Below are 19,744 nucleotides of genomic sequence, written 5' to 3'. Positions count from 1 at the left end.
CATGGGTAGTACAACAGTATTATTTATTTACTCACAAATAGGAAAGTTTAATGTTATATTAGACACTGGGCATATGGAAGTGAAATAGACAATAGTTGCCCTCAGAAAGCTTCTATAAAGGTTTCACAAATGGGAAAAGCGCTAAAATAAATCATGGCACAATAAGAACATATAATAAGGGCATCTGGGTTAGTTGGGGAGAGAGGAGACCTCTCCAGCCCCTAGAATAGTGCTTGCATGCAATAGCAATTAAATAGTCATTTTAGTGAATTTTTATGACGTTTTAATAAAGCTTATGTAAAACTTTAAGCCCTTGCTTATTCAAATATTCCACTGAATAAAAGTTCATATATTACTCTTCTCTGTGTCAGACTCATTAGAGGCTTATTCATCATTTTTTCACAATAAGTATCATTCATGGTGGTATTGCAATCCACAGGGACCCTAAACAACATAAAGTAAACATTCTTTTAAATGGCATACAGGTGATCCCAGAATTAAGGTCAAATCAAATTAACCTGCCAATTCATGTGTTTTTACAATTCTTTATATGTGTAATTATTGGTGCCCTGAGTGGGCGTCCATTAAGACTTTCCTGTCCCAGCATTACGAAGAGTTCAGCAATCTGGAGAAAGGAGCTGCATGTAGATTAAGAAAGAGTCCAAGGATGAAAGATAGTTTTGAAAGGCATTGGGGGTCAAAGGAGCTTCAGCTAAAAGAGCTAAAAACTACCTCTTGATTCAGGATCCCTTGCTATTTATTAACATAAATTGTCCTAAGGCAAAGTGGAGATAATACATTTCAAAGGGTAGGGCTTCAAAGGGTAGGGTTTACAGAAGCATTGTCAGATTGGGGAATAGCCTTCAGTTGTTCAGGTGTTTGGCCAACAGGAGGCAATAAGATGCCCTGAGCTGTCTGGCAGAAACAATTCTATTCAGGTTTGGGGGAGATGCATTTTAGCCATTCCAGCAGGTAATTACATTATGTGGCTCAGCCCTTGTTGAGTCCAAGTTTCATCAACCTGTTGATGCAACTTTTGTAATTATGACATGCTGGAATTGGCTCCCGCCATGTAATATTTTTATACTCCTCAAAGAATGCTCCTAGCCAGGAGCTCCCTGCATTGTATGTTTTGGAAATCAGGATCTTTCTCTCATTCAGCTTAGCATGGTGTTAGGCACAGAGTGAATGCTCAAGGAATGTTCACCTAATTGAATTGATGACAGGCAGGGAGAAGATTATTAGCCTCATATTTCAAGAGAAAAAACAGACTTGTAGTGTTATATAAATTTCTCAAGGTCATATAGAAAATTAAGAAACAAACTACGATTGAAATGTGAATTCCTGGTTTGGTAAGGATAAGCTCTTTTTTATTTATTTTTAACCAGAACATTAGTATTCTGTCTTGTGTAATATGATAAACAAGAAGTGAATGCCTGCCAGGAAGCTTCTATAATGTTCGAATCAACATTGGAAAGGCCTGCCATTAAAAATAAAGAAAAATAAATCCAGGTTGATAACTATAAGAGCAAACAAAAGTTTTCTTTTAAAAAAAATGTAAGTGCCAACAAAGGCACAGGCTCCCTTTGGGTTCACATGCTGAGGAAAGAATCTCTGACATTGTTCTCTGTGGAGTTGCTTGATGAATAATTGTCTGCCTTCGGAAGATATTGCAGTATATGGAAAAGTTCTTAAACGGCAAAACAAACAAATCAAACAAACTTCTCAAGCTGATCTGAGCTGTAATGTAATGCAACATATTTGCCTGTGTTTTATGGATTTGTGTCATTTGAGTTAATAGGAACAAAGGCAAGCCTCTAGAATGTATTGAACCATTTTAGAAAGGTAGTGGCTTTGGAACCTTCCAGAAAGAAAGGAAACACAACCAGTGGGTGTGACTCAGTGGTTGAGTATCAGTCTATGAACCAGGAGGTCACAGTTTGATTCCTGGTCAGGGCACATGCCCAAGTTGCAGGCACAATCCCCAATGTGGGGCATGCAGGAGGTGGCTGATCAGTGATTCTCTCTCATCATTGAAGTGTATATCTCACTCTCCTTTTCTCTCTCTGAAATCACACACACACACACACACACACACACACACACTTAAAAAGCACAGATTCTGGAAATGCCATTTCTTATATGCTCTGTAGACAATAATTTATTCCTATCATGCCTACAGAACACAGCCTGCTGGAGTCCCCAGTACTTCTGATTTACTTTGATATGGACAAACATATCATGATGACACCAATCTGGGATCACATTTGCTTTGCAGATGGAGTCGCTCCCTCAAAGAGTGATTGCATTCACCCAGCATAAGTCTTCCCTCTGTCTCTAGTGATGTTCAGCTTTTATATAAAAGGGAGGAGAGTAGAAGCTACTCCTAATACCCTCACTCAAAATTTCTCCCTTCACTAAAATGATGACACATTTTGCCTTTTTTGAAGGGTCCAAACCATCATTCCTTCCAAAGGATGAGATACAAATCCAGACTCGGATGTAAACCATCAGGCAGCCTTTGCAGAGATAACTTGCATAGTGGCATTTCTGGCCACTATAGTTTCCTTTGATCCCTGAGTTCACTCTGCTAGGCTAGACTTCATTTACTTTGAGATGGGACTTACTTTAAATTTAAATGTAAATAAGCAAAAAAAAAAATTTTTTTTCAGCCCAGGTGATGATGACTAACCCTTTCTCCCAAAGACTTTATACAGATATTAAAATCAATAGGCTTAGCATTCATTTTTACATATTTGTTATAAATTCTTACTTTCTCTAGGTGTGGAGGCAAGAGGTAATTTCCAAGGTTACCTGAAATCAATCCTACTGAGTCATAAAATTTTTCAGCCCATAATGCTCTTTTCAAAACTACCTCATATTCCCACCAGAGGAGCAGTAAAATGAATGAGATCATTCTTGTTTACTATTTGCCTCGTTAGTCACCTGGAAGAGTGGATATTTACAAGGAATATTGAAGGTCTGCTCTGTCTGGTGGCAGAGCTGCTAGGCACAGTTGATGGGGGCGCCGTGCCACATTCACCAAAGACGCCAGGCAGGGCCTCTTTTCCTGTTGAGTTTTATGCTGGTGATTGTTTACAAGGGGTCACTGAGGATTAATAAATTGTCCGTAGGTCAAGGTGCTGCCACTCCAACTCCATGAGCTATCTAGACCTAGTTTCTCCTATCAGTTTTCAACCACTGCATTATATATACGCACACGCACATGTACACACACACACACACACACACACACACACACATCTGCCTTCTAACACTTCAAAGTGCTGGATTCTACAACACTGAACTCTTGGTCAGTTTGTTTTTCCTCTTAGTAGTGCCCTCAATTTTACTAAGTGAAAAATAAACTTCCCCCTGGAACTATAAAACCCCACCATGCCTCTAACACTAACGAATTAAAAAACAAAAACAAAAACAAAAAATACACCAAAACAAAAAGCCAACAACAAATGTCTCCAGAGGCAGATGATTAAGTTTTCCTATTTTTGTTAGCCTATCAAACATGGGGGTGGGGGGGAAGTTTGGAGTTTCTATAGTGATGTGTTTGTTTGTTTTTATCCAAGCTTTGGACAACTATATTTTAAAGTGACAGATCTGAGTAAAAACATGAAATAAAGCAGTACTTTCCACTCTCAATCTTCTTTTAAAATCATAAATAAATTTAAAATTAAAATCAAGGCTTTCCATTTGACTTCCTTGCCTTGGTGAGGATTCATGGTTATGCCACCCATTCTCCAGGAAGATTTACCTCTGCTGCTAGAAGGAAAGGAGTTGCCTGGTCCTGAGTTACAGAACTCACTGCGGCTCATAGAGCGCCACCTGAATTTATGACTCCCCATCAACAGTAACCGAAACCCAAAGGCAAATCCTTCATCTTCTTGGACTTGTCTCCCTTACTCTCCAAACTCAAGACATTCATCCCCCTCTCATTTTCTCAGTAGGAGCTCTGTGTTGGGGGGTGGGGATACACTGAACTGATTCCTGGGACTCAAGAGTCATAGTCCACATGTACTAGTAGTCAGAGCCTGGCTTCATGTTTTACTAGCACTGTGGCCTTGGGAAAGTTACTTTTCTCTTCCTCAGTTTCCTCATCTGTAAAATGGGGATTAGATAATATCTTTCTCTCAGGGCTTTTGTGTGTTTCAACAAGTTTATTTGTTTCTGTACTGCACTTAGAAAGTCCTTGGCACATAGCAAATACTGAATACATGCTTTTTCAATAAAAAATTAAATTTTACAGAGCAACCTCCTTCTAGTGGCATGGATGCTACCATAGCATCCATAGGACACTAAAGAAACAAGGCTTAATGCAGCCTATGCTGATAAGAAATGGGCACAGGGAGACTTAAAGAAGGAGGAAAAATTATGATTATACTAGAGGCCCAGTGCATAAAATCTATGCACTCAGCGGGGTCCTTCAGCCTGGCTTGTGCCCTAGTGTGGGAGCCTTGAGGGATGTCCAGTTGATCCCATGGGGAGTGGGCCTAAGCCATCAGTTGGACATTATTAGCACTGTCAGGGAGGCAGGAGAGGCTTCTGCCACAGCTGCTGTGGTCGCCAGCTGTGAATCTGGCTTCTGGCTGAGTGGTGCTCCTCCTGTGGGAGTGCACTGACCACCAGGGGGTAGTTTCTGCATTGAGTGTCTGCCCCCTGGTGGTCAGTGAATGTCATAGTGACCAGTTGTTCCACCATTCAGTCGATTTGCATTACTAGCCTTTTATTACATAGGATGTTGATACTTAATAAGGACATTAATAATAAAAGAGTATGACCAGCCCTAACTGGTTTGGCTCAGTGGCTGGAGCATCAGCTTGTGGACTGAAGGGTCCAAGGTTCTATTCCAGTCAAGCTGGAAGGCATCTGAGAACCAAGATTTGACTATAATTATTGCTAATGTTATTTTCAAATGCAAAAGAAAAAGAAAACTAAACAAATTAAGCCTGATACAATCTTACCAAACACATATTAATTTACAGTTTCAAGATTTTACAAAATACCTGCATTTACACAATAGTCTCCAGACAGCATTTTAAAACAAAAGTTTTAATTTATCCTGATATGCTGTAAGTTAAAAAATTATACTATTTAAGCATTTAGTGTTTTATTTATTAAGTTTGTTTATTCAATAAATTTTTCAAAAGAGCACACATGTAAGATGGTGAGAGGAAGTGTAAGCACACAGATAACTTACAGAAAAGGTGGTGGCTTGGGAGGATCAGCAATCATGTGAACCTCAGCAACCCAAAACTCTCCAATAATAAAAATCAGTCTTCTTAGAGTCAATTATCAAGGATTTTAAAGAAAAACTTCATTTTGTAGTCAAATCCTTTAACACTTTTATTCTGATTTAAAATTAATCCAGCTGTCAGTCTGCAGCTGCAGTACTAAGTATCATATTGTGCATGAAAGTCATTAGAAAAAGAATGTCTTCTTCAGGTTAAAAAACTTTTTTTAAATAAAAGAAGGGAAAGTAGTACTTAAATCTAGGATGATTCGCAAAGAACTATTATATAACAAATGCCTTAAATTTAGTATGCAAGGTTTAAATTTTCATTTCTTTGATTTCATTTATGTATATCTTTTATCCTGAAAATCTTGGTCTTTAATGTCATTAAGCTGGTTGCTTATGTTATATTAGTTTTAAAATATTAATATCAAATTATTACTAACTAGTGGCCTGGTGCATAAAATTTATGCACAGGGGGGGGGGGGTTCCCTCAGCCCAGTCTGCACTCTCTTCAATCAGGAACCCCTTGGGGGATGTCCCTGGGATCAGGCCTAAACCAGCAGACAGACATCCCTCTCACAACCTGGGACCACTGGCTCCTAACCTCTCACCTGCCTGCCTGCTTGATAGCCCCTATTTCTGCCTGCCTACCTGATTGCCCTAACCTCTCTGCCTGCCTGCCTGCCTAATCGCCCCTAACTGTCTCTGCCTGCCTGCCTGATTGCCCCTAACTGCCCTTGCTGGCCTGATCTCACCCCCAACTGCTCTCCCCTGCCAGCGTGATCATTCCTAACTGCCTCTGACTGCCTAATCACCCCTAACTGTCCTCCCCTGCTGGCCAATTTGGTTTTTATTGGTCAGTTTCTATGCCAGTCAGCATCAAAAGCTCCACCTCCTAGGCAGCCATTGGCTCCTCACAGTTCACCCATATTTGGTTCTGATTGGTCAGTTTCTATGCCAGTCAGCATCTCCAGGCCTATCTCTGGGCCTGATCAAAGAGGCAAGGCTGATCAGCAGCCCCCATGGAGGCCCGGAGAGAAACAGAGGCACAGCTGCTGGCAAAGCCCAGAGAGAACGAGAGAGGCAACTGCTGATCAACAGCTGCCAAGGAGGCTGTGGATCAGACGCTGCCTCTCTCTTCGGGCCTCTCTCTGGGCCTAATCTGCAACCCCCTCAGCAGTCAGTGCTGGATCACTGTGCCCACACTGACTGTAGGACTGACTTTCAGTCAGTTGAGCCTTTGGTATTATAGTTTTGGATGTTACAGACCCTTGGTTTTTATATATTAGGATACTATGATTACTAAAACAGCTTGCCCTCTTTTATTTCTTTTGTTTGGTTATTTTACAGTTTTTCTTGTTCTTTTGTTATATTCTACAGGGAGTATACAGTGAAATTGCTCTGTTTTAAAATAACTTGAAGTAATTATCTGTGGTTAAGCCACCAACCTATTACACAGTCATGTTCATGTTTCATTTTAGTGTCATTTATTTAGAAAAGTGCTCATGTCATTCTTTCTTGGTTTCCACCCTTAATGTATATCTAATTTTCTGTAATTTCAAGGAATAACGGAGGTAGATGAGTGCATCAGTTATCTTTACAAAATTATCTCAATTTTTAATTATTTTTATATAATTATATATATTTTATACATAACTTTGTGTTTCACATTTAAGCTTTCACTTGCTGCCTGTGTAGTTCCATTGTCTTCAAACATTTTTCTAAAGAATATTTTAATGTTTATACTATTCTATTTTGTGAACAATTAATTTATTTGGGAGCATTTCAGATTTCCCCCCAATTTTTCACTATTATAAGTAGTGCTCTGATGAACAAACTCTATAAATACATTTTTATGTATTATTTCTAAGGATTAGATAAATTCATTACTCTGAATCAAAGACCACATATATATTTTCGAGGCTAAATTTTAAAAATTTAGAAAAAATAAAACAAAAAAATATTACAATCTCATCAGTAGATTAATGATTCACCACACAATTGGTATTGAGTATTAAGCTTAAATGCATAAATAAATTAATATATATGCATATATTTATTTCCTTTTAAAGTTTTGAGTTCTTCAAATACTGCTTAGTTAAAATTGTTTTTATGAATATATGTCACATTTTTTTTCTGTGAAATGCTTTCCTTTTGCTGACCTATTTTTAAACACTTTAAAATTTGTTGTTAGTCCTCACCCCATGATATTTTTCCACTGATTTTTTTAAATTTTTTAAAAATAAATTTTATTGATTTTTTTACAGAGAGGAAGGGAGAGTGATAGAGAGCTAGAAACGTCAATGAGAGAGAAACATCGACCAGCTGCCTCTTGCACACCCCCTACCGGGCATATGCCCACAACCAAGGTACATGCCCTTGACCGGAATCGAACCTGAGACCTTTCAGTCCGCAGACCGAAGCTCTACCACTGAGCCAAACCGGTTTCGGCTCCACTGATTTTCTAGAGAGAGTGGAAGGAAGGGGGAGAGACAGACAGAAAGAAATAAAGATGAGAAAGAGACATATCGATTGGTTGCCTCCCACACTTGTCCTAACTGGGGCCAGGGATTGAGCCTGCAACTGAGGTGTGTGCCCTTGACTAGAATCAAACCCATGACCCTTCAATCCACTAGTTAATGCTCTGACCACTGAGACAAACCAGCTAGAACAACACTTCATGATTTTTTAATGATTTTTGTATTTGCATCTTTCTCAATCAGCCCATTTATTAACTTATTATAATTTTTTTACATATAAGGGAATTTTACTACCATTTCCTGTTGCTGCAAATGTTTTCTTAATTTGTTATATACTTTAAATTTTACTATATATGAAAATCAAGTTTTATATTTATATTAAATAAAATGCATTAATTTTTCTCTTTGATTTTTTTTCTGTTATTTTTGTTTAGCTAAAACTTTTTCATCTAGAGACTAAATATCCACCTTTGTTTTATTTGAGATTTCTTATGCTTTCTATTTTTAAATTTAGATTTAAATTAATTTTCAGTTTATTTTTATGTACAGAAAATTTACTTTTCCCAAGCAACCAATTTTCTCAGCTGAATTTAATACTCATTCCATTTGATTTGCAATAGTGTCTTTATTATATATTAATTTTACAGATATATATATATATATATATATATATATATATATATATGAAATCTATATTGTAACATTTCTTTCTAGGCTATCCATTTTGACTCATATCTTTTTATACCAATTTAAATGTTTGTAGCTCTATAATCCAGTCTGCCATATAATATCTTAAAGGATAAGTCCATAAACATCTCATATCATAAGGAAAACAGGTTACAAATTTTCCTAAATGACATTTCTCTACCTCAGTTGTCTTATGAGGAAATTTTTATCTCAACAACAAGCATTTGAAACCCAATTGGCTAAAATATTTATTATTACAGTAATCCCAACAATTAAATCACTTTTACAAAAGAATAAAAACAAGAGTAGCCTTTTCTTGTCAAGATGCTTGATAGCATCTGGCGAGTGCCATGTACATGTGAACGGTCAATGCCATCTCTCTTATACCCTCACGTTATTTTCTTTTCAAATGAAAGTCTTCTTTCATGCTTTCCCCAAAAAATACTGACCTCAAACTCAGTTGTCACTTCTTCATGTGTTATCCACTTGGAACAAAGCTGTCATTTCCATTTAGAGTCCTAGATGCTGCTGTTAAAACCATGGCCTGCAGCCTCTAGAATCCAGCAAGGGCATCAGTTTGAGGCATCAAAGCTCACACTTGAAGGGCTCAGGGAAGGTTGACACATGCTTGCCATGTAACTGATTTTTTTAGAAAGATAAGATGACATCAGATGAATAAACTATTGCTACACACTACAAAAGGAATGAATCTCAAAATAATTAGCCTGAGCCTGGCCAGTGTGGCTCAGTGGTTGATTGTCAAACTATGAACCAAGAGGTCACCAGTTGGATTCCGATCAGGGCACATGGCGGTTGTGTGCTCAATCCTCAGTGGGCTTGTGCAAGAGGCTTAGCCAATGGTTATTTTTCTCTCATCGATGTTTCTACTTATCCCTCTTCTTTCCTCTCTCTAAAATCAATAAAAATAATAATAATTAACCTGAGTGAAAGAAGCCAGACCCCTACAAACGTGTATGATTCTACATAAAATTGTAGAAAATGCAAACTATTGTAATTTATAGTGACAAAAAGCAGATTAACAGTTCTCAGTCCAGAAGTTTTTAAATCTTTCCAATGATTCTAATGTGCAGCCAAGATTGATAACTACTGTTCCAGAGAGAGTGATAGAAGCCTTATTCGGGAATGAGGAGGAAAGAACTCTGAAAAGGTGAGAGGGATGGCAGGTATGAGCAGGGCCAGAAAAATGTAATGAACCAGGTCCCCAATCAAAATGCACATTGACTCTCTTCCAAACATGAAAATTTACCAGAGTGTAATTCATACGTGCATGGTTCTGCCTTTGGTAAAGATGCTTTTGCTGCTTCCACACCGGCCCTGGGAAGAAGTTCCAGATTGATAGCCAAGTAGGCAGATGGGTAGCATAGCCTTCCTCAGATCAGAGCCACAGGGAAGAAAAGTCCTTGCAATGGAGGAAGTGACCAGAGATGCTCATTGGGCTTCTCCTTCCCATCACTTCCACAATTATCCATCAGAAGGAAACAACCCCCAGCCTCCCTCTTCCCATCAGTGATGACAGAATCAGGCATGACAGACAATGGGTCTTGTAATATGCCCCAGATTTGTTTTAAAAATCACTTTCAAATAGGTTGTAAAATATTTTTATCTATTATAGTTACAGAATTGTAACTGCATCATAGAATTTTGATTCTGAAACTACGGATGCATCAGAATGCTAATGGTTTAATGAGACTTGTCAATTTCATTGTGCTGCTTGGAAATTAAAGAGCCAGCATTTCTTGACATTTTGCTGACAAATGTCATCATTTACAGACTGACCTTGTCTACTGATTAGGTTCACCATTGCTAAATTACATATTGGCAAAAGGGGTTATCTTTAGTGAAACAAAACAGTTTTATTTTTCATTTAGTTGGTTAAGTTGCAGGTTAGGAGCAAAACAACCTTGAAACATATGACTGCAGCCTGGTTTGGTAATGTTCATTACGTTCGCTTTCTGATGCAGAGGATGCTGTGTACCTGGAAGATGATAGAGAGAGAGAAGAGTATGTCCTGAATGACATCGGGGTTATTTTTTATGGAGACTTCAATAACATCAGGAGTAGAAGCTGGAGCTATGGTCAGGTGAGCCATTTAAAATTTGTCATTGTCAAGGACATTGTGCTTAATATTTTTGTCACAGGTATCACTGCCGGGTGCCATATGTCAATATGAGACAAGCATAATTTCCTGCTTTGCAGGATCTGAGACTCCAAGACAGAGAACCTAGGAGTAGAGACTTAGAAAGGCAATTGCATAATTCATCAGCTGAAATCACATATCTTAGGTTATTGTGGTGTTACAGAGTCTATAGAAAGTGTGGCATTCTAAGGAGAAGTGCTGAGGCATCTTAATGCAGTGACATATCATAGCTCAGACCTGGCCCTGCAACCAGGAGGGGACTGAGCTTCCCTTTCCTTGCAAGGAGTGGTGCCTTGATAATGACACAAAGGGTACCGCAAGGAGTGTGCCCAACTCAAAAAAATAACTTTTTAAAATATTGGTATAAGATATAGCTAAAAGAAACGGGTATTACCATTTAGTCAAAAGGCTTTTATTTAAGGACATTTTTTAAAATATATTTTATTGATTTTTTACAGATAGGAAGAGAGAGGGATAGAGAGTTAGAAACATCGATGAGAGAGAATCATCGATCAGCCACCTCTTGCGCACCCCCTATTGGGGATGTGCCCGCAACCAAGGTACATGCCCTTGACCGGAATCGAATCTGGGACCTTTCAGTCCGCAGGCAGATGCTCTACCACTGAGCCAAAAACAGTTTTGACTATTTAAGGACATTTTAACAGCTGCAACTTCCAAGTGTCGGTCCAGATATAAAATATCTTACATGGATTTCATTTAAAATATTGAATAACTCGCACTGTTTCAGTTTGGTATATTTAACAAAGGAGCAAATTGATATTTTACCATATTTCCAGAAATTAATGCATATCCTGTGATTCAAAAGCAACTTTTCATCAGCAGCATGGGAGGGTGAGTGTGCCCTTTCTCATGGAGTCTTGGCTGAGATGATTGCGATGGGCACCATTCTGGTGCCCAGGGCGGAGAGTTCACGGAGTCTGGTCTCACCAGGTCGCATGACATGTTCTTGGCTTCTTGATGCTTTGCTTTGACTTCCATAGGGGCCCTCCCTTCTTCCCACATCAGCGCTCTAGACTGACCAATGGGACCCAGGTCATCACCAGCTCCTGTCCACTAGGCTTTGTGTCCTGCTCCTTCCCTCTGACTTCTAGGAATCACTGTCCACCTGTATTTCTGACATAGGTCAAACATGGCCTATGTTTTCTTCCCCTGTTTTGGACACCTGCCTGACTCCCTGCTTATAAGCTCTCCCCTGCCCAAGTGGCATACAACTCTTGATTATTGCCTGTTGTCTGGTGCCCTAGCTCTGGGTCCCTATTCTTAACCTCTAGTGTGATTCTCTCTATGTTCCCAGTGTGACAACATAGAGAGATAATAAGAGACAAGCCACCAAAGTAGGAGCAAAGAGGACTGGAAAGGGTTCTCCTCAGCCAGAATCTTTTTGGTAGTCACCCTTGAACACAGCAGCCACTGTCTGTCTCTACTCATTCAGAATTCATTAATTTGGTCCTTCGGTATAAAGATCCAACTAACCCAGTAGTTTGTAGTGATGCAGAGAAACAACCAGTTCTATGACCATTCTTTTACCTCTCCAGTTCTTTGATATTGTGTCCCACAGACACAGTTGAGAGATGCTGCTTAAGAAGCACCAGAATAATGAGTTCTTTTTATCCCTGGAGAACAAGGGCATTACCCATTACTGCATCCATCACATCTGTTTAGGTTACATGCAGAGTTGGTATTTTCACTGGATTTAATAAATTATTACATGGTAATTAGCTATTTAGATGGTGGTTTCTGTCACAAGTGCTTACATGGATAACTATAAGATTACTGTGCTCAGGAAAATCTGTACAGTAAGGTACAATACAGGTGAAATCTTCCCATTTTGTCACTTTGTTACTACTTTGTCTTCATTCCTTTCTTAGAAAATGCTAGTGTTGCAAATGGCTAGCTTCTCCCTCCAAGGAAATTGAACTGCCTATTAGGTTGTTCCCTGATTAATATAATCTACTTTTCTTGCCCTCTCTTTGAATCCACCTTGTCTCCAAAGAGGGAAAACCTTAGACTGACATTCGCTGCCATGCAAGGTATGGTATATCGACCTGAAGTGCCTTCTTGTGATATATCTGAGAGCCATTGATTTTCTGTATGCACAGGGACTCGTGTTACTCTTGAGGTCTCAAGACTTTGGCCTAACTTTGGTAAATAATTTATGCCTTGGCCTTGGGCACTGGAGCCAATATGTTGGAGAGATCTTCTAAATTAACTGGTACAATTTTCTGAAGAACATCAAGTCAGTCCATGATCCTTAAGTACATCAATTCTTCAGTAGTTCTGTTTCTATCTCTAGCTTGCTTTTAAGTTCTTACTTATTTTACTGAGAAATAAAAGAGGATATCTCCTTTATTCCACTTTAGTATGAAATATTAAGTATAAAAGATTATGAGCAATTACTATATAGGAATACACATTTCTAAATATTAGGTTGTGGTTTCATTTTGTCTTTTGCCAGAGAATATCTTGCTTACAGAGTGGAACTGAGTATTTTCTCTTTTTTTTCTAAATAGTTTGAGGATGGCATCCTGGACGCTTGCCTGCACATGATGGACAAAGCACAGATGGACCTTTCAGGCCGAGGGAATCCCATCAAAGTCAGCCGTGTTGGGTCTGCAATGGTGAGCAACCATGACTGATTGCTAAAACCTGTCATTTGCCTCAGTTTAGATGTCAGTTCATTATGAGCTGTTGAAATGGTGACTTAAACTTAGCAAACTTTTATTTGTAATAGCCTAGAATTCTTCGAACTTGTCATGTGCTATAAACAAAATTCTTACCTCAGTACTAAATGTTTCTTTAGCTTCAGACAAATGGTGAAAGATGACATGATACTAAAGACCACTTATTGTTAAGAATCTCTTGCCTAGGGACTAAGGAGTGACCAGGACAAAAGGTCAGTGACTATAATCAACAAGCAAACATCAAGAAGCACACCAAAAAAAAATGTACAAGACACAGCTTCTCTCCATTTTCACATACACAGTAAGAGTCAAAGAATAAATGACTATCTAATCTCAGCTTCTATTACAATCATACCTCACCATATGACTCTATTGTTTACTAGAGGCCCAATGCATGAAATTCATGCAAGAGTAGGCCTTCCTTTCCCCAGCTGCCAGCACTGGCTTCCCTCTGGCACCAGAGGCCCAGGCTTCTCTCTGGCTGCCAGCAGGTACCCAGGACCCAGCTGCTTCATCTGGAAGATGGTCAGGAAGAACATCTGGTCTAATTAGCATATAACTTTTATTATTATAGACTAGAGGTCTGGTACACAAAATTCATGCACTTGAGTAGGAGTTGTCCCTCAGCCCAGCCTGCACCCTCTCCAATCTGGGACCCTTCAGGAATTGGGCCTAAACCAGCTTTCAGACATCCCTCCCACAATCCAGGACTACTGGCTCCCAACTGCTCACCTGCCTGATTGCCCTTAACTGCTTCTTCCTGCCAGCCTGATCAACCCCTAACCACTCCCCTGCCAACCTGGTTGCCCCCAACTGGCCTCCCCTGACAGCCTGGTCTCCCCTAACTGCCCTCCCCTGTAGGCCTGGTCACCCCCAACTGCCCTCCTCTTCTGGCCATCTTGTGGTGGCCACATGGGGTGACCATCTTGTGTGAGGGCGTGATGGTCAATTTGCATATTGCCTCTTTATTAGATAGGATAAAATGTGTTTTGTTTCTACATAGTAATCACATGAGATAAGTAGGGTGGGTATTGCTCATGCCATTTTACAAGTTAGGAAATAGTGTGATGACAGGCTGTCAGTGACAAAGCTCTCCCTGAAATCCAGGTCTGCTGACCCCAAATCTAGAGCTTCTCTGTCTGCTCTCTGTAGGAGATCCAGAAGCACCATTGAAGGTACAGAGATCCTGCACTGCAGCAGCTCTCTGGGAGAGGGAACAATTCCCATGAGTGAGGAGGTGGGGGTCAGGTATGGGAGGCGAACTAGAGCGATGCCAGGTCCTGTGCAATCCTGGACTGGATTGATATACACAGCACCTAGGTCCTTCCCGTGGTGCTAACAGCACATTAAAGCTGATTCATGAGCAGAGTATTCCTGAAGATACACTAAGCCATGTGCTATTTTATTCCACCAAAGACTAAACAAAAATAATTCTTGTATCGCCAATTTGAAGGGTTTTTTTATATATAAAATTCTCTCTTTGGAAAAAATAATGAGTTTTATTTGAGCCCAATAAGATCAATATTGTCCAATCAATCAATAAGAGACTGAGAATGATATGAAATTTAATTTCTGGTTAGCCCATAAGAAGGGTTGTTTTTTATTAATAACTAAGCTACCTGTGAATTTATAAAATAGTGGAGCTTAAAAATAGGAGCTAAAAACTAACTTCTAAAGGCAATTTTGCTTTCTGTTGTTAGTTTACATTGCAAAATGAAAACAGTGGATTCTAAAGAAAGAATTTAGGATTTCTTTGCAAGAAATATTTATAACCACATGCGTTAAACCTGCAGTCAATCACTATTTTTCTTGTTTCTCAGACAAAATTTCCTTTTTTGTTCTCCCTTGAAGTCACTGTGACAGGTTTGCAGTGAGAAGGGAAGCAATGGCTAGAGTGGCTGAAAATAAATGAATTCCCTCGTGAGCATTCTAAAATGGCCTGCTCATCAGCCTAAGCTCCTCACACGCTGTGTGTATCTTCACCAATCCAGAAGCCACTGCCAACCACAGCCAATGCACAAGGGAAGCAAATATAAAGCCGCCAGCCCAACACTTCCCTAATGGCAGCTGGCCAAGTGGAAGCTGTCAAATTTTGAATTAATCACATAATCCTAATACAAATTGCCTTGCATTTTATGAATCATAAAAAGCTATGGAGTTCTAAGTTTGAAATCTATAAACTAATTCCAAGCACTGACAGAACCTATCTGGGGGATGGTTTACTTTGCTTTGCTTGCTTTTTGGAGGGGGACTTTTTAGGTGTTGGGGCCAATATCTTCATTCTTACCAATACCATTGCTTACATACACAAAATACACATTTGATAACTTTCAATCTCCTCTCAACTATTATCTCTTTTCATCTTTAAAAGAGCTTTGTGAATCTTTCCAATATCTCTTCAGTTATAACGATTTTAGAAAATAAATATTGAACTTCCAAAAATCAATTAAAAAGATGACTCTTTAAAATAAAGTCAAGCCCTAACCGGTTTGGCTCAGTGGATAAAGATAAAGTATTGGCCTGTGGACTGAAGGGTCCAAGGTTTGATTCTGGTCAAGGACATGTACTTTGGTTACTGGCACATCCCCAGTAGGGGGTGTGCAGGAGGCAGCTTATTGATGTTTCTCTCTCGTTGATGTTTCTAACTCTCTATCCCTCTCCCTTCCTCTCTGTAAAAAAAAATCAGCCAAAACCAATTTGGCTCAGTGGATAGAGTGTCAGCCTGACTGAAAGGTCCCAGGTTCGATTTCGGTCAAGGGCATGTACCTTGGTTGCAGGCACATCCCCAGTAGGGGGTGTGCAGGAGGCAGCTGATCAATGTCTCTCTCTCATTGGTGTTTCTAACTCTCTATCCATCTCCCTTCCTCTCTGTAAAAAAAATTAATAAAATATATTTCTAAAAATCAATAAAATATATTTTTAAAATAATAAAGTCAACTGTTACCCTGGCAAGTGTGGCTCAGTTGGATGAGCATTAACTTGAAAAGTCACTGGTTCATCTCTGGGTCAGGGCACGTGTCCAGGTTATAGGTTCAATTCTGGGGTCAGGGTGCATACCAGAGGCAGCCAATAGATGTTTCTCTCTCTCACATGTGTCAAACACAAGGCCCGCGGGCCAAATCCGTCCCGCCAGGCCTTGCAATGTGGCCCGCACCGCGCTGTCATCACTGCACTCCGCTGCGTTTCCATCACAATGACAGTTTATGACTGTTCAGTAAACCATTCAGCCCGCAATTTAGGCTGGATTTTAGATTTTGGCCCCTTCTCTGATTGAGTTCGACACCCCTACTCTAGATAGATAGATATAGATAGATATAGATATGTGTGTGTGTGTGTGTGTGTGTGTGTGTGTGTCTATCTCTGTCTCTGTCTCTCTTTTCTTCCCTCCCTCTTTCTCATACTCTCTCAAATCAATAAAAACATATTCTTATAAATAATGAAAAAATAAACTTTTCTAATTACTCAGGCAGTTTCTCTCCTGTTAACAAGTCCTGGAAATCTATCATGAAATTTCTGAGTGAAGTTAAACAATGACTGAGAGAAAAGAAAACAACAAAAAATTCGCAATAAGAGATTTGCTTCAAAATATGAGATGTATTTAGAAAGCACAGAAAGAAAATGTTCTGAAGTTGCCAGTCTAGCCAGACTAAGGCTGACAGGCTCTGTGGCTTCCCAGGGCTGGCCCAGTCCACTGGGAGAACAGAGGCTGTGACAGGGTGTCTGGGGAGTTCTTCTCAAACATCCCCCAGCCTGACCACTGAGGCTGGGAGTGCCTTTTACAGGATACAAGTACTGGAACAGAAAAGCATCATAAGACAGAAATGTTCTGGGGAGGGTAATACCTGACTTCATTCTATGCCTTGATGAAAATGACAGGAGGCAAAAATTTTCTGGGATAAATTGTTATCAGGGAGGAGTAGAGATGAGCAGCCTGGCACCAGCTGGGCACCTGGAAAGGTGAAGCTGGGACAAAAGGCAAGAGCAGAAGCATGGGGCCCCAAAGACAAGTTGCTTAGGATGGTCACTGCAAAGACTAGCACTGAATGTTGGCAAGGAGTTTACAGGAAATAGATGGGTACATGATGCTAAATGAGCACTGATAGTAATCTACGTTGTGAAAACTTCCTAATAATAATAATAATAATCATCTACACTAATAAAAGAGAAAAATGCTAATTGACTGTACCTTTGCTATGCCCATAGCCAATCAGAGCAAGTATGCAAATTAACCAAACAAAGATGGCAGTTACTTTGCATACGTTGAGGGAGGGAAGAGTGAAGACCAAAGACAGCATAGAAGGAAGAGGGAAGGAAAGGGAAGGAAAGCGGAAAGTAAAGCAGCTGCAGAGAGAAAGTGCGGCTTGGGGCAGGGCAGGAGGGGCAGCCAGAGAGGCCACTTTCAGGAATCTTCCTGTAACGGGCTCCTAGTAATAACATAAATCTGGATTTTACGCACACAGTCCCCAGATAAATATCATTATTATCCAGTAGCTACGGCCTTGGTAGTTTTTGTTGTGGGGGAAGTCCTGTGCTCGCAGTGTTTCCCAAACTTTTGACATATGTGTACCCTTCTATAATTTTCATAATGCTGAGTACCCCTCGTACTCATGAGAATGTAGAATTAGGCACATCTAAGCACAGTGCAGTGCACATCCCCACCAAACTCCCAAACTCCAGTGCAACGCGTACCCCCACCAAACTCTTCCTGTACCCCTGGGTGTACGCATACCACACTTTGGGAAACACTGCAAATATCTAGCAGCATCCCTGACTTCTATTAAAGAAATATCAGTAGCATCCCCATAACTTCTGCATTCACAATAAAAAAATGTCTTCAGATGTTACTAAATGCCCCCTTGGGATCAAAATCACCCCCATGAGGGCCATAGCAATAAACCCCTCTGTGGCTCAGTTTCTCTGCTTCTGCAATGGACAAAACTCTCTCTTCTTGACTGCATAGGATATCTGTCTTTCTACCTCACTCAAACCTGTTGGTTTTCATTTTGCCACAGAAAAAAAAAGAGGAGGCAGCATTGATCTGACCTGCCCATGTCAGGGGAGACCTCTCACTTCTGACCAGGCCATCTTCTATGTGACCCAGGGCAAACCACCCAACCTCTCCAGGCCTCACATCCTCTTTAAAATGAAATTTTGTCCCTTGTATTCAAACCATTTGTTATTCCCAGAGGCAGCAAAATATCCTTTTATTCTTCAAAAATGATGCTCTTCTTTCTTCTAGTGTTTCCTCTATAAATTCAGTATCTTATTTAGTTCTTCTTTCAAGTTGCATTACTTCACTTAGATGTGAAAATAGGAAAAACTTATGATAATTTGGATAGCCCTGGGCTATTGGATTCTCCCAGGAGAAAGTCTAAGTGTTTTGTAATCTCATTGTCTGGGTTTGAGATGTTATAACCTTATATAAGCTATCTTTTATGTAGACTTTCCTAAATACCGAGTGGTCTATTTTACCACAGCTACATTGCAGATTGGTCAAAGAGAGAATTTTTTTTTTAAGAAAGAAAATTATAAAAATAAGAAACTTGCCCAGAGTTATACTTTCTCCTTTAAACTACATTGCTTCGCTGCTGCTTTCTTTGCACCTCATATCTGATGTGGCTGTACCCACCAGGACAATTGCCAGGAAATGTACTGAGAAAAAATTTAGAAAGATGCTTTGTGCCATCTGAAATATATTTCGCTCACAGGGCATTAATAAAGCATGCAATCGTTGGCCCTGAGTTACTGTGAAGAAGCCACCATGGACTCTGAGTCCCAGTCAGATGCCAAAACAGCTGTTCCCTGCCATGTTGTGACCAGGACAGCATGGTCCTGGGGAAAGGGAACACAGTGACAGTAGTTGGCATTCCTGCTGCATAGTTGTCTGTCTCTGTCTGTTTCTACCCCTTGACTGACTGGATCTGGCTCAAATGTGGGTACAGTTCTCCAGGGAGGCGCACTGTTGCTTCATATGTGTACTGCTGCTTATCATAAGTTTATCTGCATGAGCAGATACCACTTGCTTATTCACTGTGAAACCTCGAACTTGTCACCTGAGTGCAGGTTTTCTTCTTTGGGTTGAGACTTTATCTATGGAAGAGCTTTGTTCAAATGCAGAGAACATGTAGTTGAGATCTGGATGATGCTCCAGGAGTCTTCTGGTAAAGAACAGGTGCCCTCAGAAATAATTTCACTCAAAGTCACACAGCAAAGAAGTGGCTGAGCTAGAAGTAGATATAGTCCTTGCTCTCAGATCATATTACCTCAGATGTCCATTACCAACATGTTAGTACAAATAGCATGATTACTATATCAAATTAAGTAGCTGTTAACTAAGACAGCAAAAGGAACCAAAGGAATGGGGTTCAGAGATTGGTGAATTTTGAAATAGGGGAGTACTAGTAGGTGAAGAAAGGTGTAAGTCAGAGAATTAATAGCCAGAGGTATTGGGAACTTGGAGGAAAAGGTT

General features: G+C 39.9%; 1 protein-coding gene across 1 annotated transcript in view; it reads left to right on the top strand.

Annotated features, from left to right (window-relative positions):
* F13A1 (coagulation factor XIII A chain) overlaps positions 1–19,744 on the top strand; it is a 174,082-nt gene that overhangs the window by 62,472 nt on the left and 91,866 nt on the right. Inside the window, exons 5-6 of the mRNA XM_036446533.2 lie at positions 10,398–10,516; positions 13,105–13,212. Coding sequence (XP_036302426.1) covers positions 10,398–10,516; positions 13,105–13,212 — 227 coding nt within the window. The remainder of the gene's footprint in view (positions 1–10,397; positions 10,517–13,104; positions 13,213–19,744) is intronic.

The sequence above is a fragment of the Pipistrellus kuhlii genome, unplaced genomic scaffold, assembly GCF_014108245.1.
Source record: "Pipistrellus kuhlii isolate mPipKuh1 unplaced genomic scaffold, mPipKuh1.p scaffold_m20_p_2, whole genome shotgun sequence".
NCBI lineage: Eukaryota > Metazoa > Chordata > Mammalia > Chiroptera > Vespertilionidae > Pipistrellus > Pipistrellus kuhlii.
Note: the sequence above shows the minus strand (reverse complement) of the source record. Positions and strands in the feature narration are given on the sequence as shown.